The sequence below is a fragment of the Pollachius pollachius genome (assembly GCF_949987615.1).
Source record: "Pollachius pollachius genome assembly, chromosome: 15".
NCBI classification, from domain to species: Eukaryota; Metazoa; Chordata; class Actinopteri; order Gadiformes; family Gadidae; genus Pollachius; species Pollachius pollachius.
Genome location: NC_136948.1, coordinates 4,738,403 through 4,753,208, shown reverse-complemented (window position 1 = coordinate 4,753,208; position 14,806 = coordinate 4,738,403). Strand labels below are relative to the sequence as shown.

At 48.6% G+C, this 14,806-nt stretch overlaps 1 protein-coding gene across 1 annotated transcript; it reads right to left on the bottom strand.

Moving 5' to 3' along the window:
- Window positions 1–3,766: 3,766 nt before the first annotated feature.
- dcaf5 (ddb1 and cul4 associated factor 5) lies at window positions 3,767–14,787 on the bottom strand. Its single transcript, XM_079752890.1, has 9 exons — window positions 14,409–14,787; window positions 13,575–13,718; window positions 12,674–12,710; window positions 12,123–12,262; window positions 11,535–11,664; window positions 10,596–10,809; window positions 8,956–9,022; window positions 8,329–8,447; window positions 3,767–7,889 (listed from the first exon to the last, which is right to left on the bottom strand). The coding sequence occupies exons 1-9, from the start codon at window positions 14,698–14,700 to the stop codon at window positions 6,327–6,329; spliced, it is 2,706 nt and encodes a 901-aa protein (XP_079609016.1). The 5' UTR covers window positions 14,701–14,787; the 3' UTR covers window positions 3,767–6,326.
- Between the last annotated feature and the right edge of the window lie 19 nt (window positions 14,788–14,806).

The following is a 14,806-nucleotide window of genomic DNA, read 5'->3' as shown; positions in this document are numbered from 1 at the left end:
TATAGTACAGTAGAAAAAAAGAAAAAAGCCCAAAATAACGTGTTTGTAAATGTTTTGGTTGAGGGGCAGTCAAGGCCAGAAAGAAGCAGCCTGAACGGAGGGAACCATTGAACGAGACCTCTTCAACAAGTTTAATTTAGGATCCATTATGTCGGGGGAGTTGCGTTCTTTACAATAAACACGCAGACGTTTGCTTCCACAACCCCACGCCTAATGACATGAGTTCAAGCCGAGTTTACAAAACAAAATTTCCCTTCGAGAGAGAGAAAGAAACCCAACATAATTGGGAGAAACCAAAGCGCATGTTTTAACGGCACCCCTCGCTGTGCGGGAAAATTCATTCACACAAAGCGATTCGTCGAGGGGGGGATTTCAACAAAATTTAAAAGCTACCTTTTCGTGATTAATATAAATTCAATAAAATGTATGTTTAAGCACAGAAATCTCGTAAAATCGAAATTCTGTTAGGCCAGAATTACTTCCTGGTGAACCACTGAATTATATCTCAAATGATATGAGTGTTATAACACAGCCGTGATCTGAACACTGGTCTAGTCCTTTTGACCTCTTTTTCTTTGCAGCGGTAGCCATTTTACAGCAACGACAACGACAGAGAGGTGTTAGCAAGGACTTTTATGCAACATGAAAACAAACTTTAGCCGATATGCCTGACATTTAAAAAATATTGCAATAACAACAAACTAATTGTTTCTCCTGCGTATTTTTTGTTTGTCGAGACCTTGTCATCGGAGACGATATAAAATTATCGTGTTTTGAAAAGCATGAATTCATGAAGTAAAATGTCTCCGGTTAACTTTGATACATTTCTGTAAAGCTGGCGTCTACGCGTTGATAACTCATATTTTAGGGGTCTGAAGACGGTTTGAACAAACATGCTAATCAGCAGGTTAGCAAGAAGAAATCAAATCAAAAACACACCATCTCTCAAGGAATATAAAGCAGTTAGTTAATGTGTGATTTTATAGCGACGTGACCAGCTGGACAAGATGGCAGCATAGATTCCTTAGCGCAACCAAGGTTTGTTAATTTCATTATTTTATACCGTTGAGACAACGGTTTTTTTTGGTCACTCGACGTCGTTAAGCTGTCTGTAAGAAGCCATGGCTGATTCAACTTAAAAAGCTCCGGTAACGAGAGGAAAATCTGAAATGGAGGCCCTGGCGGGCGCAGTGGTGGAGAAGCAACGTGGCTACCTTGAGTTACGCTTCGATCAACTTCAAACGATGAGAAAGGGCACAGAGGACAAATTAAAAGCTATCCAAACAGACTTGGTAGCACTAACTAAGAGTATTGGCACAGTTAAAGCAGAAATGGGCACGATACGGTATGATGTTGTGGGCAACTCCAAGATCCTAGCCAACGAGAGCACGCTGGATTCAATTCAGCTTAAGCTAGCTGATATGGAGGACAGAAACCGAAGATGCAACGTCCGCATCACTGGCCTAGCGGAAAGCCTTGAGGGGTCTAACGCCATTCAGTTCCTCACACACTCGCTGCAAAAGTGGTTTCCTTCCGTGGGCAACCTTTAGGGGGAGATCATGCGCGCTCATTGAATCTACAATGACAACCATAAGAAGCAAGGCATCTCTCGTACTCTGATCTTCAATGTTCTCCGATATACTACCCGCCAAAACATCCTCCAAGCCGCAAAGAAATCCCCCCTCACCATTGACGGGCGGAGAATTCGCTTCTCGCCTGACTGCAGCAGCTATACCGTTAAGCGTCGCCAAGCTTTCTCTCAGGCGATGGACACGGCCCGAGCCAAAGGTGTGGAATTTTTCCTGCTTTACCCCGCTGTGCTCAAAGTTAAAGAAGGCGGCCGAGTAAAGAAATTCCAGTCAGCCAAAGAAGCCGACGACTTCGTCGCCTCCCTGCCGGCAGCGCAGGCTCTCTAAAGGGAGGAGGATGGAGAGCAGGAGCCGGAGTGAACCTGAGGCCATGTAGTAGCAATCTACATCAGAAACTAGCACTACACACCGCTCTGGACTAATTCACATTGCCGGACTTTGACCGGGAGACGAGCCACAGCATTGGATTGTTTTTTGTGCTGTAGGCTAGGCTCGTTGCCACCTGGGATTTACACCACGATTTTGGACTAACGGGACGAAGGAGAGACGTTGCCGCTGAACACCGATGGGAACTACCACCTGTCTATTAGGTTGAAACTGAGAAAAACAATTTTTTGGTCATTATGCTTCGGACTGATATTTTAGCCGTTATGCGATATGTTAAATCTACGTTTTATATATGTTATCTTTTTTTTGTCATTGATGCGTCACTGTCTTATCTGTTTCACCGGGGAACATCAGCTGCGAATGTTGTGTTTACGTCGAACTACGGGAAACCCTCAGAGGGATTTAGACTGCTCACGGAGGGAATGATCACTTTACATATGAGAAATCGGGCAGTGGGAAATGTGTTATGTCCTTGAGCTTATCGGGAATGTTGTTCAAAAAATTGATGTACAATGGGTGAATTAAATATGCTTGTCTGGAACTGAGGCGGGCTGAATGCGCCTCATAAGCGAAGTAGTGTACTGACTATGCTGCGCCGTCAGAAAATTGATCTAGCTCTCCTACAAGAAACGCACCTTCTTAAAAACGATTCTGGTCATATTGCTAATAAGTTTTACCACACTATTGCTTCCTCTTCGGTTGACACAAAAACTAAAGGAGTTGCCATTGTAATAAGACGCACACTGAAAGTTAAACTGTTGGGCATATGGGCTGATACAGACGGTATAATGATGTGTGCTAGGGTGGAAATGAACAGGAGAAAGGTGGCTCTTATCTCTACTTATGCCCCCAATACTTTTGATAAAGATTTTTATTTACTGCTAACACAAAAAATGTTGGAGCTAACTGATTATGCGTTTGTGGTAGGAGCTGATATGAATGCAGTATGGCATGCAAACGATCGTTCGAGAGCAACTGCCTCTAGAGAGCGGGGTCCGGAAACCGCGGCCTTACGGTCTTGGGCAGGGAGACCGTAAGGCCTCCCGTTTTTTTCAGGCAGACACAAAACCTTCTCCAGGATAGATTTTTTTTCTTCACCGCAACTTCCAAAAATTAATAGTGCAGTATTACTTTCCATTGCATTGTCAGACCATAAGGGAGTACTCTGTCAGGCTACTTTGGGTCTATATCAAAACGCGCCACTAGATGGCGCTTTAATACCACATTATTAGGCAATTAGGATTATGGATCAGAATTCTTGACCCAACTAAATGAATTCCTTGAATTCAACGTAGGCTCAGTTGAGGACCCTAAAGTATTATGGGATGCTGGTAAAGGTTTCATGTAAGTAATGCAATATTGTTTTCCTCAAATTTAAGTAAGGTTAGATCTGCCAAATTAAAAACTCTAGAAACAGACTTTGCCAGAATACTCCATTTTGCAAAATAACTACTCTAAAAAAACAGCATCTCAACGTGACATTATAAAGAAGGAAATAAATGATATCTTAAAACAACGCTCAGAATTTTTAATACATAGAACTAGACAACGCTACTATTTCCAAGGGTCCAGACCTAGTCACCTTTTAGCCATGAAAATCAGATCTAGTGAGCACTTTGCAGATATCCCCTCCATCGATGCTTCCAATGGAAACATCATAACTGAACCTAAACGAATAAATGAGACTTTCCGCTCATTTTACTCTAATTTATATCAGTCAGAGATCAAGCTGGATAAAGATAAGTGCAGCAACTTTCTTGAACTCAGCTTGCAACAGATGACTCTACTCGCCTGGATGACCCGATTTATTTAGAAGAATTGAAAATGGCTGTATTTACAATGCAAAGGAATAAATCCCCAGGTCTGGATGGGATACCACCTGAGTTCTTTGTTACATTCTGGAGCAAACTAGGTCCACTACTCTTAGACATGATTACAGCCTCTTTAGATAAAGGTGGTTTCTCAAGAGATGTAAATATAGCTCTGATTTTATTACTATTAAAGAAAGACAAGGATCCAACAGAATGTCAACATTATAGGCCTCTCAGTTAAATTCCGATCTTAAAATTTACGCAAAGGTGCTTGCCCGACGTATTCAGGACTATTTGCCAGAACTAGTTAACTGTGATCAGACAATCAAGGCTAGCCGCAGATAATGTAAGACGTCTTCTCCATGTAATAGATGCTGCAAGTGTCAAAACAGAACCTTCAGCTGTGCTGTCCATTGATGCTATGAAAGCATTTGACAGACTTGAATGGGCCTTTTTGTGGTCTGTCCTGGAAAAAACGGGTTTTGGTAAAGGTTTTATACATATGGTCAAGGTACTGTATTCTTACCCCCCAGCTCTCGTGCTCACTGCTTGGGAGCTGGTTGTCCAGCACTTTAAGTATCTTGGGATTGATATTTTTCCATCTATAAACAGCATTGTGACACACAATTACTCAGAAGCATGGAACAGAATTAAAGCAGACATAGATAGGTGGGTTTGCCTCCCTAATTCTCTTCGTGCCCGTATCTCAATAGTGAAAATGGATATTCTCCCAAGAATTAATTTTGTGAGCTCAATGATCCCCCTCCCTCCTCCTGTCAACTTCTGGTCAAAAATCCACTCTAGCATCTCACGGTTTATCTGGAATACAAGAAGGCCACCTCTGAAAATAAGCACTACACAGAGAAGGGAAGATGGGGGTCTTGCAGTGCCAAATTTTAAATTCTATTTTCTTCGACCGATAAAAGTTTGGGGTGACCCTACTGCCTTTGTCTCCTGGCGTAATATTGAAGAAAATATAGTTAGACCATGGAATTTGCAGGATGTCCTCTTTGCTAATATTTCAGACAAGCAATGTCAGTTAGGCTTTGGCCCAATTGTCTCCCATCTCATCCCGACTTGGCGCACAGCTGAACGGGGATGTAAGATCTCCTGTAAGTGGCATTCACATTCACCTATATATACTAACAAGGGCCTGTTAATTGGAAGGAGACCTATCTCACCATCTTATTGGAGTGGCACTAACATTCGCCTTTTAAAATGATATTCATGATGACGTGGGCTTACGCTCCTTTCAAGATATTCGTGGTGCATTTAACCTGCCCGGTTCCTCGTTTTTCTTTTATTTGCAGCTCAGATCAGATCAGTTGTGTCCCATGGCAACAACCTTTGCCTACTCATCAAATGTATAAATTGTTTACAGTACTGGGTAAAAACAGGGCTATGGTGTCCACAATGTATACGTTTTTTTGGAGGCCTCATATGTTGATCTAGCCCTAGACAGAGTATGGAGAACTGACTGCCCAGATCTGGACCCAGATTTTGATTGGAGAGAGGTGTGGTTAAACACAAAGGAGGCTTCTCATAATCCCGACCATCAACAAATTCACTTTAATTATGCTCATAGAACATATTTAACGCCACGCAAACTCTACTGTATGAAGGCCATAAGTGATCCCTTCTGTAGTTTATGCACTATGAAACCTCCTGGCACTTTCCTTCACATGATGTGGGATTGTCCACCACCGTCACGATTCGGGGCTAAAGTGGCAGCCGTAATGTCTGACTTACTATCAGTAACACTATCAGTGACTGTTTCTGTCCTTCTGTTAAATGATGAGCACTGGCAGGCCTGACAGCTGCCAAAAAGATGGTTGCGGTGCGATGGAAGCCTCCCCACTCCTTTGTTATCAGACACTGGGTCCTCACCTTTTTGGATGTAATTTATCTTGAACTTTCAACTGCTCGGATTAATAAGGCTACTGAGACCAATTTAAACAACTGGCACTCTGCCGCTAATTCTCTCCCTGGTGTGTGTGTGTGTGTGTGTTTGTGTGTGTTTTGAAATGTTAGGGATGTATTATTTTGTTGTTTACACTGGCTGGTGCTTGTAACCTTTGGCACATTTCCCTAGCTGTCTTTATTGTAATTTCTATTTTATTGTTTTTTTTTTCCTTTTTCTTGTCCTTTCTTTTTTATCCATACACTTCTCTGTATCTATTTGCAAGTATGTGTAGTAGTGTTTTTTTCTCTATTATTTAACAAAATGTGTCGCACTTTTGTCTGTTAATCTGTATTTTTGAAATAAAAAAAATTTGATCGCAAATCTTTTTTGGGGATTTTATACCAAACACAGGCTGCTATATTTGTTCAGAGTAAGAACTAGAAATTTGATTAGCATCCTTTTTTCATTATTTATCTTTTTTTTTTTTTTAACAGAGACAAGGACTAATTTCATGAATTTAAACACAACAAAATTAAAATGTACGGTGGTCTATCATAACCACTAGCGGTACCACAACTTCATTTTCAGGACCACCATTTCAAAATCACTCATAAAAAAAAACAAAAACAAAACAGCTCATGTCTTAGTCTTTTTCTCTGCGGGGGAAGCCCCCGCCTCGCCCTCCCGGGCGCAGGTGTACGTCCGTTTCAGAGTGCTCTGTGCTGGGGCTCTGGAAGAGGAGGGGCCCTCCTCCTTCTGGAGCCTGACGCCCATCTCCTCCTCCCTGGGGCCCCCGGGGTCCGGCCCCGCGGAGCCCCCGGGGCCCAGGTCCGACAGGGGAGTCCGGTGCTGCCCGTTCATCCCGGGGCTCAGGGGGCACGGAGACACCCGGGTAATGTTCACGGCGCCCCGCACGCCGCCGCACTCCTCCATGCTGTCCGAGCTCTCCAGGGCCCCCCTGCTGGCCCCGCTGGCCCGGGCCCCGGCCCGGGAGCGCGGCCTGGGGCCCCCACGGCCCTCCTCCTCCTCGTCCTCCTCCGGGCGGGGGGGCTGGTGGTGGAGGTCGCCCCCCGGGCTCCGCGGGGACATGACCGGACTGGAGCACACAAAGTCCGACGGGCTGAGGGGTCCGTCCTCCCCGCGGGATCCCGCCCTGCGCCTCCTCTTCCGCCTCCTCCGGGCCCGCCGCTGCGCCTCCCCGCTGGAGGAGGAGGAGGAGGAGGAGGAGGAGGAGGACGACGATGACGAGCCCGCGGACGCCGGGTCCTCCACGGTGATCTCCGGGTAGCCGCAGGAGTCCAGCGCCGAGAACAGCGCCTGAGCGGAGTCGGAGCGCTCGCCGGCGCGCGAGGCGGCCAGCAGCCGGCGCCGCCGCAGAACGCTGCGCTTTGAGTTGCGGAGCCGCTGTCTCTGCTGCGCCTCCCCGTCGCTGCTGGACGAGGAGGAGGAGGAGGAGGAGGAGGAGGAGGAGGAGGAGCTGGAGGACGACGCCCCCCCGGGCACCGAGGGGGAGGAGCTGGGGGTGCTGGTCAGGGCGGCGTTCCGCCGGGGGCTGGGTGAGCGGGGGCGGGGCATGGGGTCCAGCCAGAACTCGCTGGAGTCCGAGTCCTCGTTCACCAGGTCCAGCAGGAACCCCGAGTGGTGCCGCTGCCGCCGGCCCCGCCTCCTCTGACGCCCCGCCCCCTCCACCGCCACCGGCTCATCCCCTCCGGAGGCGTCCGGCCCCACCAGCGAGGACGACGACGAGCTCCCCCCTCCGGCGGCGTTGTCGTTGCTGCCGTGGCGACCGGCGGCGGCGGACGAGGCGGCGTTGCCCGCGGCGGCGGCGGCGGAGGTCGCCGTGGCGGCGGCGACGGCCGCGGCGACGGCGGCGCTCGCCGCGCTGGCGGCGGCGGCCGTGGCGGCGGGGCGCGTGGAGCGGCGGCCGCGGGCGTGCAGCTGCAGGATGGCGCCGTCGCTCAGGTAGCTGTCCGAGTCGGAGCTCCAGCCCTCGATCTCGCGGCGGACCAGCGAGTCGAAGAAGGCCATCATGCGCGGGTCCTCCTGGATGGACTGGCTGACGTAGTCGTGGGACAGGCCGCTGCCGCTGTTCAGCACCAGGCTGATGTACTCCTCGTGGGTGTAGAGGGAGCGGGAGCGGTCCTCCACGCGCCCCTCCAGGTCCCCCAGGCTGTCGGGCTGCTGGTAGGGGCTCCACAGCTGGGGGCACACGGGGGGGGGGGGGGGGGGCATGAACGTGACACTAAACCCGACCAGCCGGTAGCGGTTAGGATATTAAAGGGGTGCTGTCCTGCCACCAGGTGTGAGTGGGATCGGCCATTACAAGCAGTTTGAAAATCTGCCTTTTCCTTTGTTTGAGTGACATCACCAGTGGGCCACAGTCGTTTGCTACGGCCCACTGGGTAGGCTGGTAAACTGATCTATCCGGCGTACAACTAGGCGGACCAGTCCACTTGTGATGTCACCAAGGCACAGGGAAAGGCCGGTTTTTCAAACGGCTTGTAATGGCCGATCACACTCCTCGCACACCTGGTGGCAGGACATCACCCCTTGAATAGTGGTACGTTCCTTTTTACTATTGAGCTTCATTAACTTCAATGTCGCTGTCAGACGACAACGCACGCTGCGGGCTCCTCACCTTGATGACCTTCTCCACGCCCGAGGAGCAGATCATGTAGGTCTGGGGGTTGAAGCGGACCTGGTTGACGATGGAGCGGTGGCCCTTGAGGATCATGAAGGCCCCGTTCACCACCCGGCCTGCGACAGGAAGACATGATGGGGACACTGGAGGGGTGTGGCCCCACAAACTGCGCCCCCACAGGGTGGGGGTGGAAACTTCTTTCAAACACGGTGACACAGATTGTCAGGTTATGTATGAGGTGAAGTGGCCATTTTTTTTTTTTTTTTTAAGGCTGGTACTGGGGTCATGTGACCCTCCACCTTCAAAGTAAAAGTCTACCCAAGAATGTGAACATGAATAACAAAGTGATACATTCCCGATCTATCGATATATAAGAAATATATTTAGACAGCTCTAGATATATCAATAACAATATCTCAAAGATATATCTAGATTGCTATCGATCTAGCGATATCGATCTTGACATATCTATATAGATTTAATAGTACTTAAGAGTTAACATCGCTTATAGACACACTTATATCTAGATCACTATCGATATCGATATCTACCGATATATATATTGATCTGTAGATAGAATATGTAGTGCTGCTGGCAGAGGACTGGGGTAAAGGAATCACTCACCAGCCTCGGGGTCTTTGGGGATTTTCCACATGTAGAGGTTAAAGTCATCAGATCCCGACAGGATGTACTACAGGAAGGTCAAACCCAGAGAAGAAGTTCTTTCAATGTCAAACATCGAAAAGATGCTGAGGAGAGTGTTTACGTGAGAAACGCACCGTTTTTACCACAACCCATTTCAACCAGCCAGTTCAATATAATAATTTTGGCATAATTATTGATTGATATCTGTTAATACAAGCCTATGCTACAATTAAATGACTCATTTAAATGAATTCATATTAATACCTAGCAAGGTAACATGCAAGTATTAGTAACTACAAGCGTGTGATTACTTGAACACACACCTCAATGCTAAGACTACATCAGAGTGGGTGGTTCTAGGTGAAGGCAATGCTGTTGACGATGCTCTGTGAACATTGAGCAGCTCTCTGTCCTTGTGTTTACTTTGACCATCTATTCCTGGTCTGGGTCACCGGGGGGGCTGGGCTGGAGCCAGAGCAGAGGAGGAGCAGAACATAAGGAGGGAGACTCCATGTAGGGCCTGGAGGTCCGTCAGCAGATCCCTGAACCAAGCCCTGAAACCAGCTCAGCAGGCCTGTGACCTGCTGCAGCCTGTCTGCCGTCAGCCACAGCTCCAAACAGCTTCTACACTTCTTCTAGATGTCTTCCAAACTACTGCTAGATGCTTTCCAAACCCCTTCTAAATGTATTTTAGACGACTTCAAAATGTATTTTAGACGACTTCAAAATGTATTTTGAACTACTCCTGAAATAGCTTTTGAAGAAAACCAGTCTGAGTGATGGTAAGATTAGGCCCCGGAAAACAAGCTTTGACAAACAAAGAATCAGCTCTTCTGAAATCCAACTTCATTAAAAAAAACCTGAAGATGCATTATGACTATCTGACCACCAGGGGGCGGACAGGACACCCCACTGCAAACATGTGGTAACGGCTGGAATCAAAAGCCCCCCGTCGCCTAATGGGAACTTTATTAATCCCAGACGGGTGGTTTGCGTTAGGGTCAGCGGGCGGTTGGGTTCCCCCCCGGGCCAGCCCGGTGAAATCACGGGTACGTTTGAGACAGAAACAAGAGAAAGTGAGCGAGATAAGAGAGCGAGAGAGAAAAATGAAAGAGTAGTGTGTGTGTGTGTGTGTGTGTGTGTGTGTGTGTGTGTGTGTGTGTGTGTGTGTGTGTGTGTGTGTGTGTGTGTGTGTGTGTGTGTGTGTGTGTGCGTGTGTGTGTGCACATAAACACAAACATCCACATGCCCATGTGTGTCTGTCTGGGTGTGTATGTGTGTATTTGCACGCACAAACACGAGCATAGGCATGAGCACACACGCATGGGCACACACACACACAAGCATGTGCACACACACATACAAAAGCATGTACACACACACACACACACACAAGCATGCACACATACAGACACACACACACACACACAAGCATACACACACACACACACAAGCATGTGCACACACACACACACACACACAAGAATGTATACACACACACACACACACACACAAGAATGTACACACACACACACAAGAATGTACACACACACACACAAGAATGTACACACACACACACAGACACACACGCACACGCAGTGCGCTCCATCCAGCGGTACCTGGTCCTTGTCGCCGGCGAAGCAGCAGCTCTTCATGGTGCAGGAGTTGAAGTACCCCTGGTTGTCGAACTGGTAGCTGGGCAGGCGGGAGTGCAGCTCGTAGAGGACGGGCGGCAGGCGGCGCCGCAGCGCCAGCAGCTGGGTGCCCGTGCTGTTGAAGCGCACGCTCATGGCGCTCTGCAGGGACATGTTCCCGCCGTAGCGGAGCAGGGAGCTAACGGCGGTGCAACACACACACACACACACACAGGTACAGACACGCACACGCAGTCAAGGATGTTGATAGGAGGCTAATGCTAATCGGTCGGTACGTTTTGACAGTTGTAAAGAGAGAGTAGGACAAAGCTGGTACTTGTTCAACAGACGGTGTTATGAGCAGTAATAACGTTAATAACAATGCAAGTCAAACATTGCTATTCATATATTGTGATGTGTGGCAATAATATTCATAATTCTAGGAGAATCTGTGGTAAATCTATTTTTATGTTTACAAAATGTTGATCACATCGAGACCAATTCAATGATCCCGGTGATTTGACTTCATTACAACATCAGTTTTCCTAAAATATGCTGAGGAGCTGGCTGGCTTCAACAACACTGCCCCCTGGTGGCCACAGTTCACATATCAATACAATCATTTGAACTTCAAAACGATGAAGATCTCAATGCTCACTTAAAAACTCAGAAAATTCAATGCACTAGATCAACATCAAAGTGAGCCCCTCTGAAATTGAACTCAAACTAGCCCCAAAACAGCTCATCTAAACTTAACACACCGGTCAACACTTTTAATTTCCAAACAATACAATACGCAGACTAATCACATGACGGCTCAAAACCAGTCTCTCCAGAAACCCCCCCCCCCCCCCCCCCCCACCCCCGAGGTGAGACCAGGGTCAGGACCAGCAGATCCAACATGGCCGCGGGGGCGTGTCCTACCTGCGGGGCTTGCGGATGTCCCAGAGGCCGACGCCTTCCTTGGAGTTGGCGGTGGCGAGGAGGCGGGGCTCCACGGGGTTGAACATGACGCTGTGGAAGGCGGACGGGTAGCTGGCCAAACAGAAGGGCTCTGCGGAGGAACACAGCCGTCTCATTGGTCACTTTGTTGACGGAGCGGTTCACGGTCAAATGTAAAGGCGGTGGATGAGCCACAAATGCTTGTTCACATTCCGCAATAGATTACCACAGATAATATCACAAAAAGGTAGGAGACTAAATGAAGACCTTATATTTTTTATGCTACATTTTTGGATAAATTTATCAAAATGTAACAATAAAAAAAAGAATCTATGTAAACGTAATGTTAACATAAGCTAAAAGTTAACGTTGATTGAAAGTCAACGTTACCAAAATGTAAAAGTTTACAACACGTAAACATACCTTTAATTGAAAAATGTGTGTAAACGCAGGATCGAACAAACAAACGAAAAACAACAAACAAACAAACTAAAAACGAAAAAAAAAACACAACAGCTCGGAACACGGCCCCCGTCTCCGCGGCGACCGTCTCCGCGGCGACCCACTCACCCCCGGTTGGTGGCTCGCGGGTGTCCCAGATGAGGACGCGGCCGTCGTCCGAAGAGCTGGCGAACACGTTGTCGTTGACGGGGCTGACGGACAGGCTGTACACCGCGTCGATGTGCAGGAACACGTTCAGCGTCTCCCCCCTAAGAGCGAGAGCGTGCACAGGCAAGAGAGCGCACGTGAGTGGACAAGAGAGCGCATGTGAGTGGACAAGAGAGTTCACGTGAGTGGACAAGAGAGCGCACGCGAGTGGACAAGAGAGCGCACGCGAGTGGACAAGAGAGCGCACGCGAGTGGACAAGAGAGCGCACGTGCGTGCGCAACACACAAGATGGCGGGAAGTCAGCGAAGACATGCACGCCAGCTCTTGCGCACGCATCCTTGTCGCCATGGAGGCGAAAAAGACTCGCACACCAGAGCTTGCGCGGAAGCTTCCGTGCAAGCTCTGGTGTGAGCGAGTCCTTGTCGCCATGGCAGCGAGAGGCATCGACGTAAATCAAGAACTTGCCCTGATGTTGAGAACTCGCTAAGTTCGGAAGGTGTTTGCAACTCACCTCTCCACGTCGTGTAGGATCACCTGCTCGTCATTTCCTGTGGGGAGGGGTAAGAGAAAGAGAGGGAGGGCGAGAGGGAGAGAGAGAGAGAGCGTGAGACACACAAAGAAAAGATGCGAGTAGTTTGATAAGACTCGACTTCAAAACTCTGTCTAAACAACGGCTTCAATGTTTGGGGTTCAGAAATGGCAATTGTGGTCAAATGTGTTATATTCGTTATTTTAAAGTGCAGGAAAGCCAGCCAATTGGACACATAAAGCGGTTAAAGTATTCATATGGATAATAAACATAGATATATTGGGTGGCAGAATAGTGTAATGGTTACTGGCAAGGTCTGCCTTTCCAGTAACCATTACCTGCTCCTTAATGTATTTTATCTGAATTTGCTGCAAGATGCATTGTCTTTTTAATAATTCAACTTTAAAAATCAGAAAACCTCACTGTAAACATGAAATATCAAGGTATTCTATCAGACCATCCCTTGGCCGTTGCAGTAACGAAACCTATGAATTTTACAGTAGTCCTTCCATGACCCTAAAGCAAGTCACACTGATGATGAGGTTTACCTCATCCTTATCGTCCCAAAGTTTGGCACCAGCAGGAAGTAAATAATGGTAAATGGGCTGCATTTATACAGAGCTTTGGTAGCCAGTGCTCTCTCAAAGCGCTTTACAATATTGCCTAACATTCACCCATTCAGGCACACATTCACACACCGACTGCGGTGTCAGCCCCGCGAGGCGACAGCCAGCTCGTCGGGAGCAGTCAGGGTGAGGTGCCTCGCTCAGGGACACCTCGACACTCTAGCTAGGAGGAGCCGGGGATCAAACTAGCAACCTTCCGGTGACCAGCCAACCCGCTCTACCTCCTGAGCCGCATGGCGCCCAGGAAGCAGCCTTACCCCCAGAGAACACTTTGGTGTTGGTGCTGTCGAAGGCCAGGCAGAAGATGTTGGACAGGTGCTCTCCTTTCAGTTTGACAGGCTTGGTGCGCCCATGGATGGCTTTCTCCATGTGCCATAGGAGCACACGCCGGTCGTCTCCACCTGTGCATGAAGATTCACCACAACAGTTCAACACGGTCAAAACATCATGCGTTCATAACCCTCACCAAAACGCCTACATTCAAATAAAGCTTGACACAGTGCCACGCAAAACAGCATGCAAATTGGCATTTTGGATTCTTGACCTCTGTGCCTATCCACAACAGCTAAATCAATAACTTGGTTTTATTTCATTTCCGTCTGATTCAAAGTTCATGGAAACCAAGACTGTTTTGACCCCATGTGAATTCAGCAGGCGGTAGTGACGTCACGGCACAGTAAAAAAAACATCCACTCTCCAAAGACCACAAAAGGTGCCAAGGTTCAACACACCTAAAATCAATAATAAACACGTTAATTCGTGCAATCCACTCCCGACAACAACAGCCATCAAGTTTGGTTTAGAGACCACCGCCCGTATCCGACCTGGGGTCGCGTTTGATCGCCAAGTGACCACGTAAATGGAGAAGTACGCAGGAAGGGAGCAGGGTTTGACGTTAGCCACATTAGCCAACGTAGCGGTTGTGGATCGCCAGATTAGCATTAGCTCCGCCGAGCCGTCCGCCTACAGCCGGGCGACGTTAGCAGGGGCTGGGGGGTGGGGGGGGGGGGGGGGGGGGGGGGGTAACAAATAAAAACAAAAGAGCTCGATGAGCTCTCCCACCCCACAGCCCCCGTGGTCTGTCAACTCACCGGACACCAGCCAGTCCCCTCCGTTGTTGGAGAACTCAATGGCGTTGACACAGCCGAAGTGTCCCAGCAGGTCCTTCTTGAAGAGACTTGTGCAGCCGGCCAGCCTGCGTCTCTGGAAGTCCTCCTTCATCAGGGGCTGTCCACGGAGCCGTCTCTGGGACAGAAATCCCAGGCAAGAGCGCATACCGCATCCCTTCAGCTCCTTCATTTTCCCCTTCCTGCGAACGTCTCCTACTGTCCCCCCGTCGACATGGCTCGGCTGTCTGTCGGGGCTATCGCGGCTCTGTTGCATGGGTTATCGCGCACGACTGTGCTGCTTAATCCTTCCACTACATCACGCTGCTTGCTCCCCCGCAGTCTGTGTGCGCCGCCGACGTTGTGCTGCTCTACCCATACCG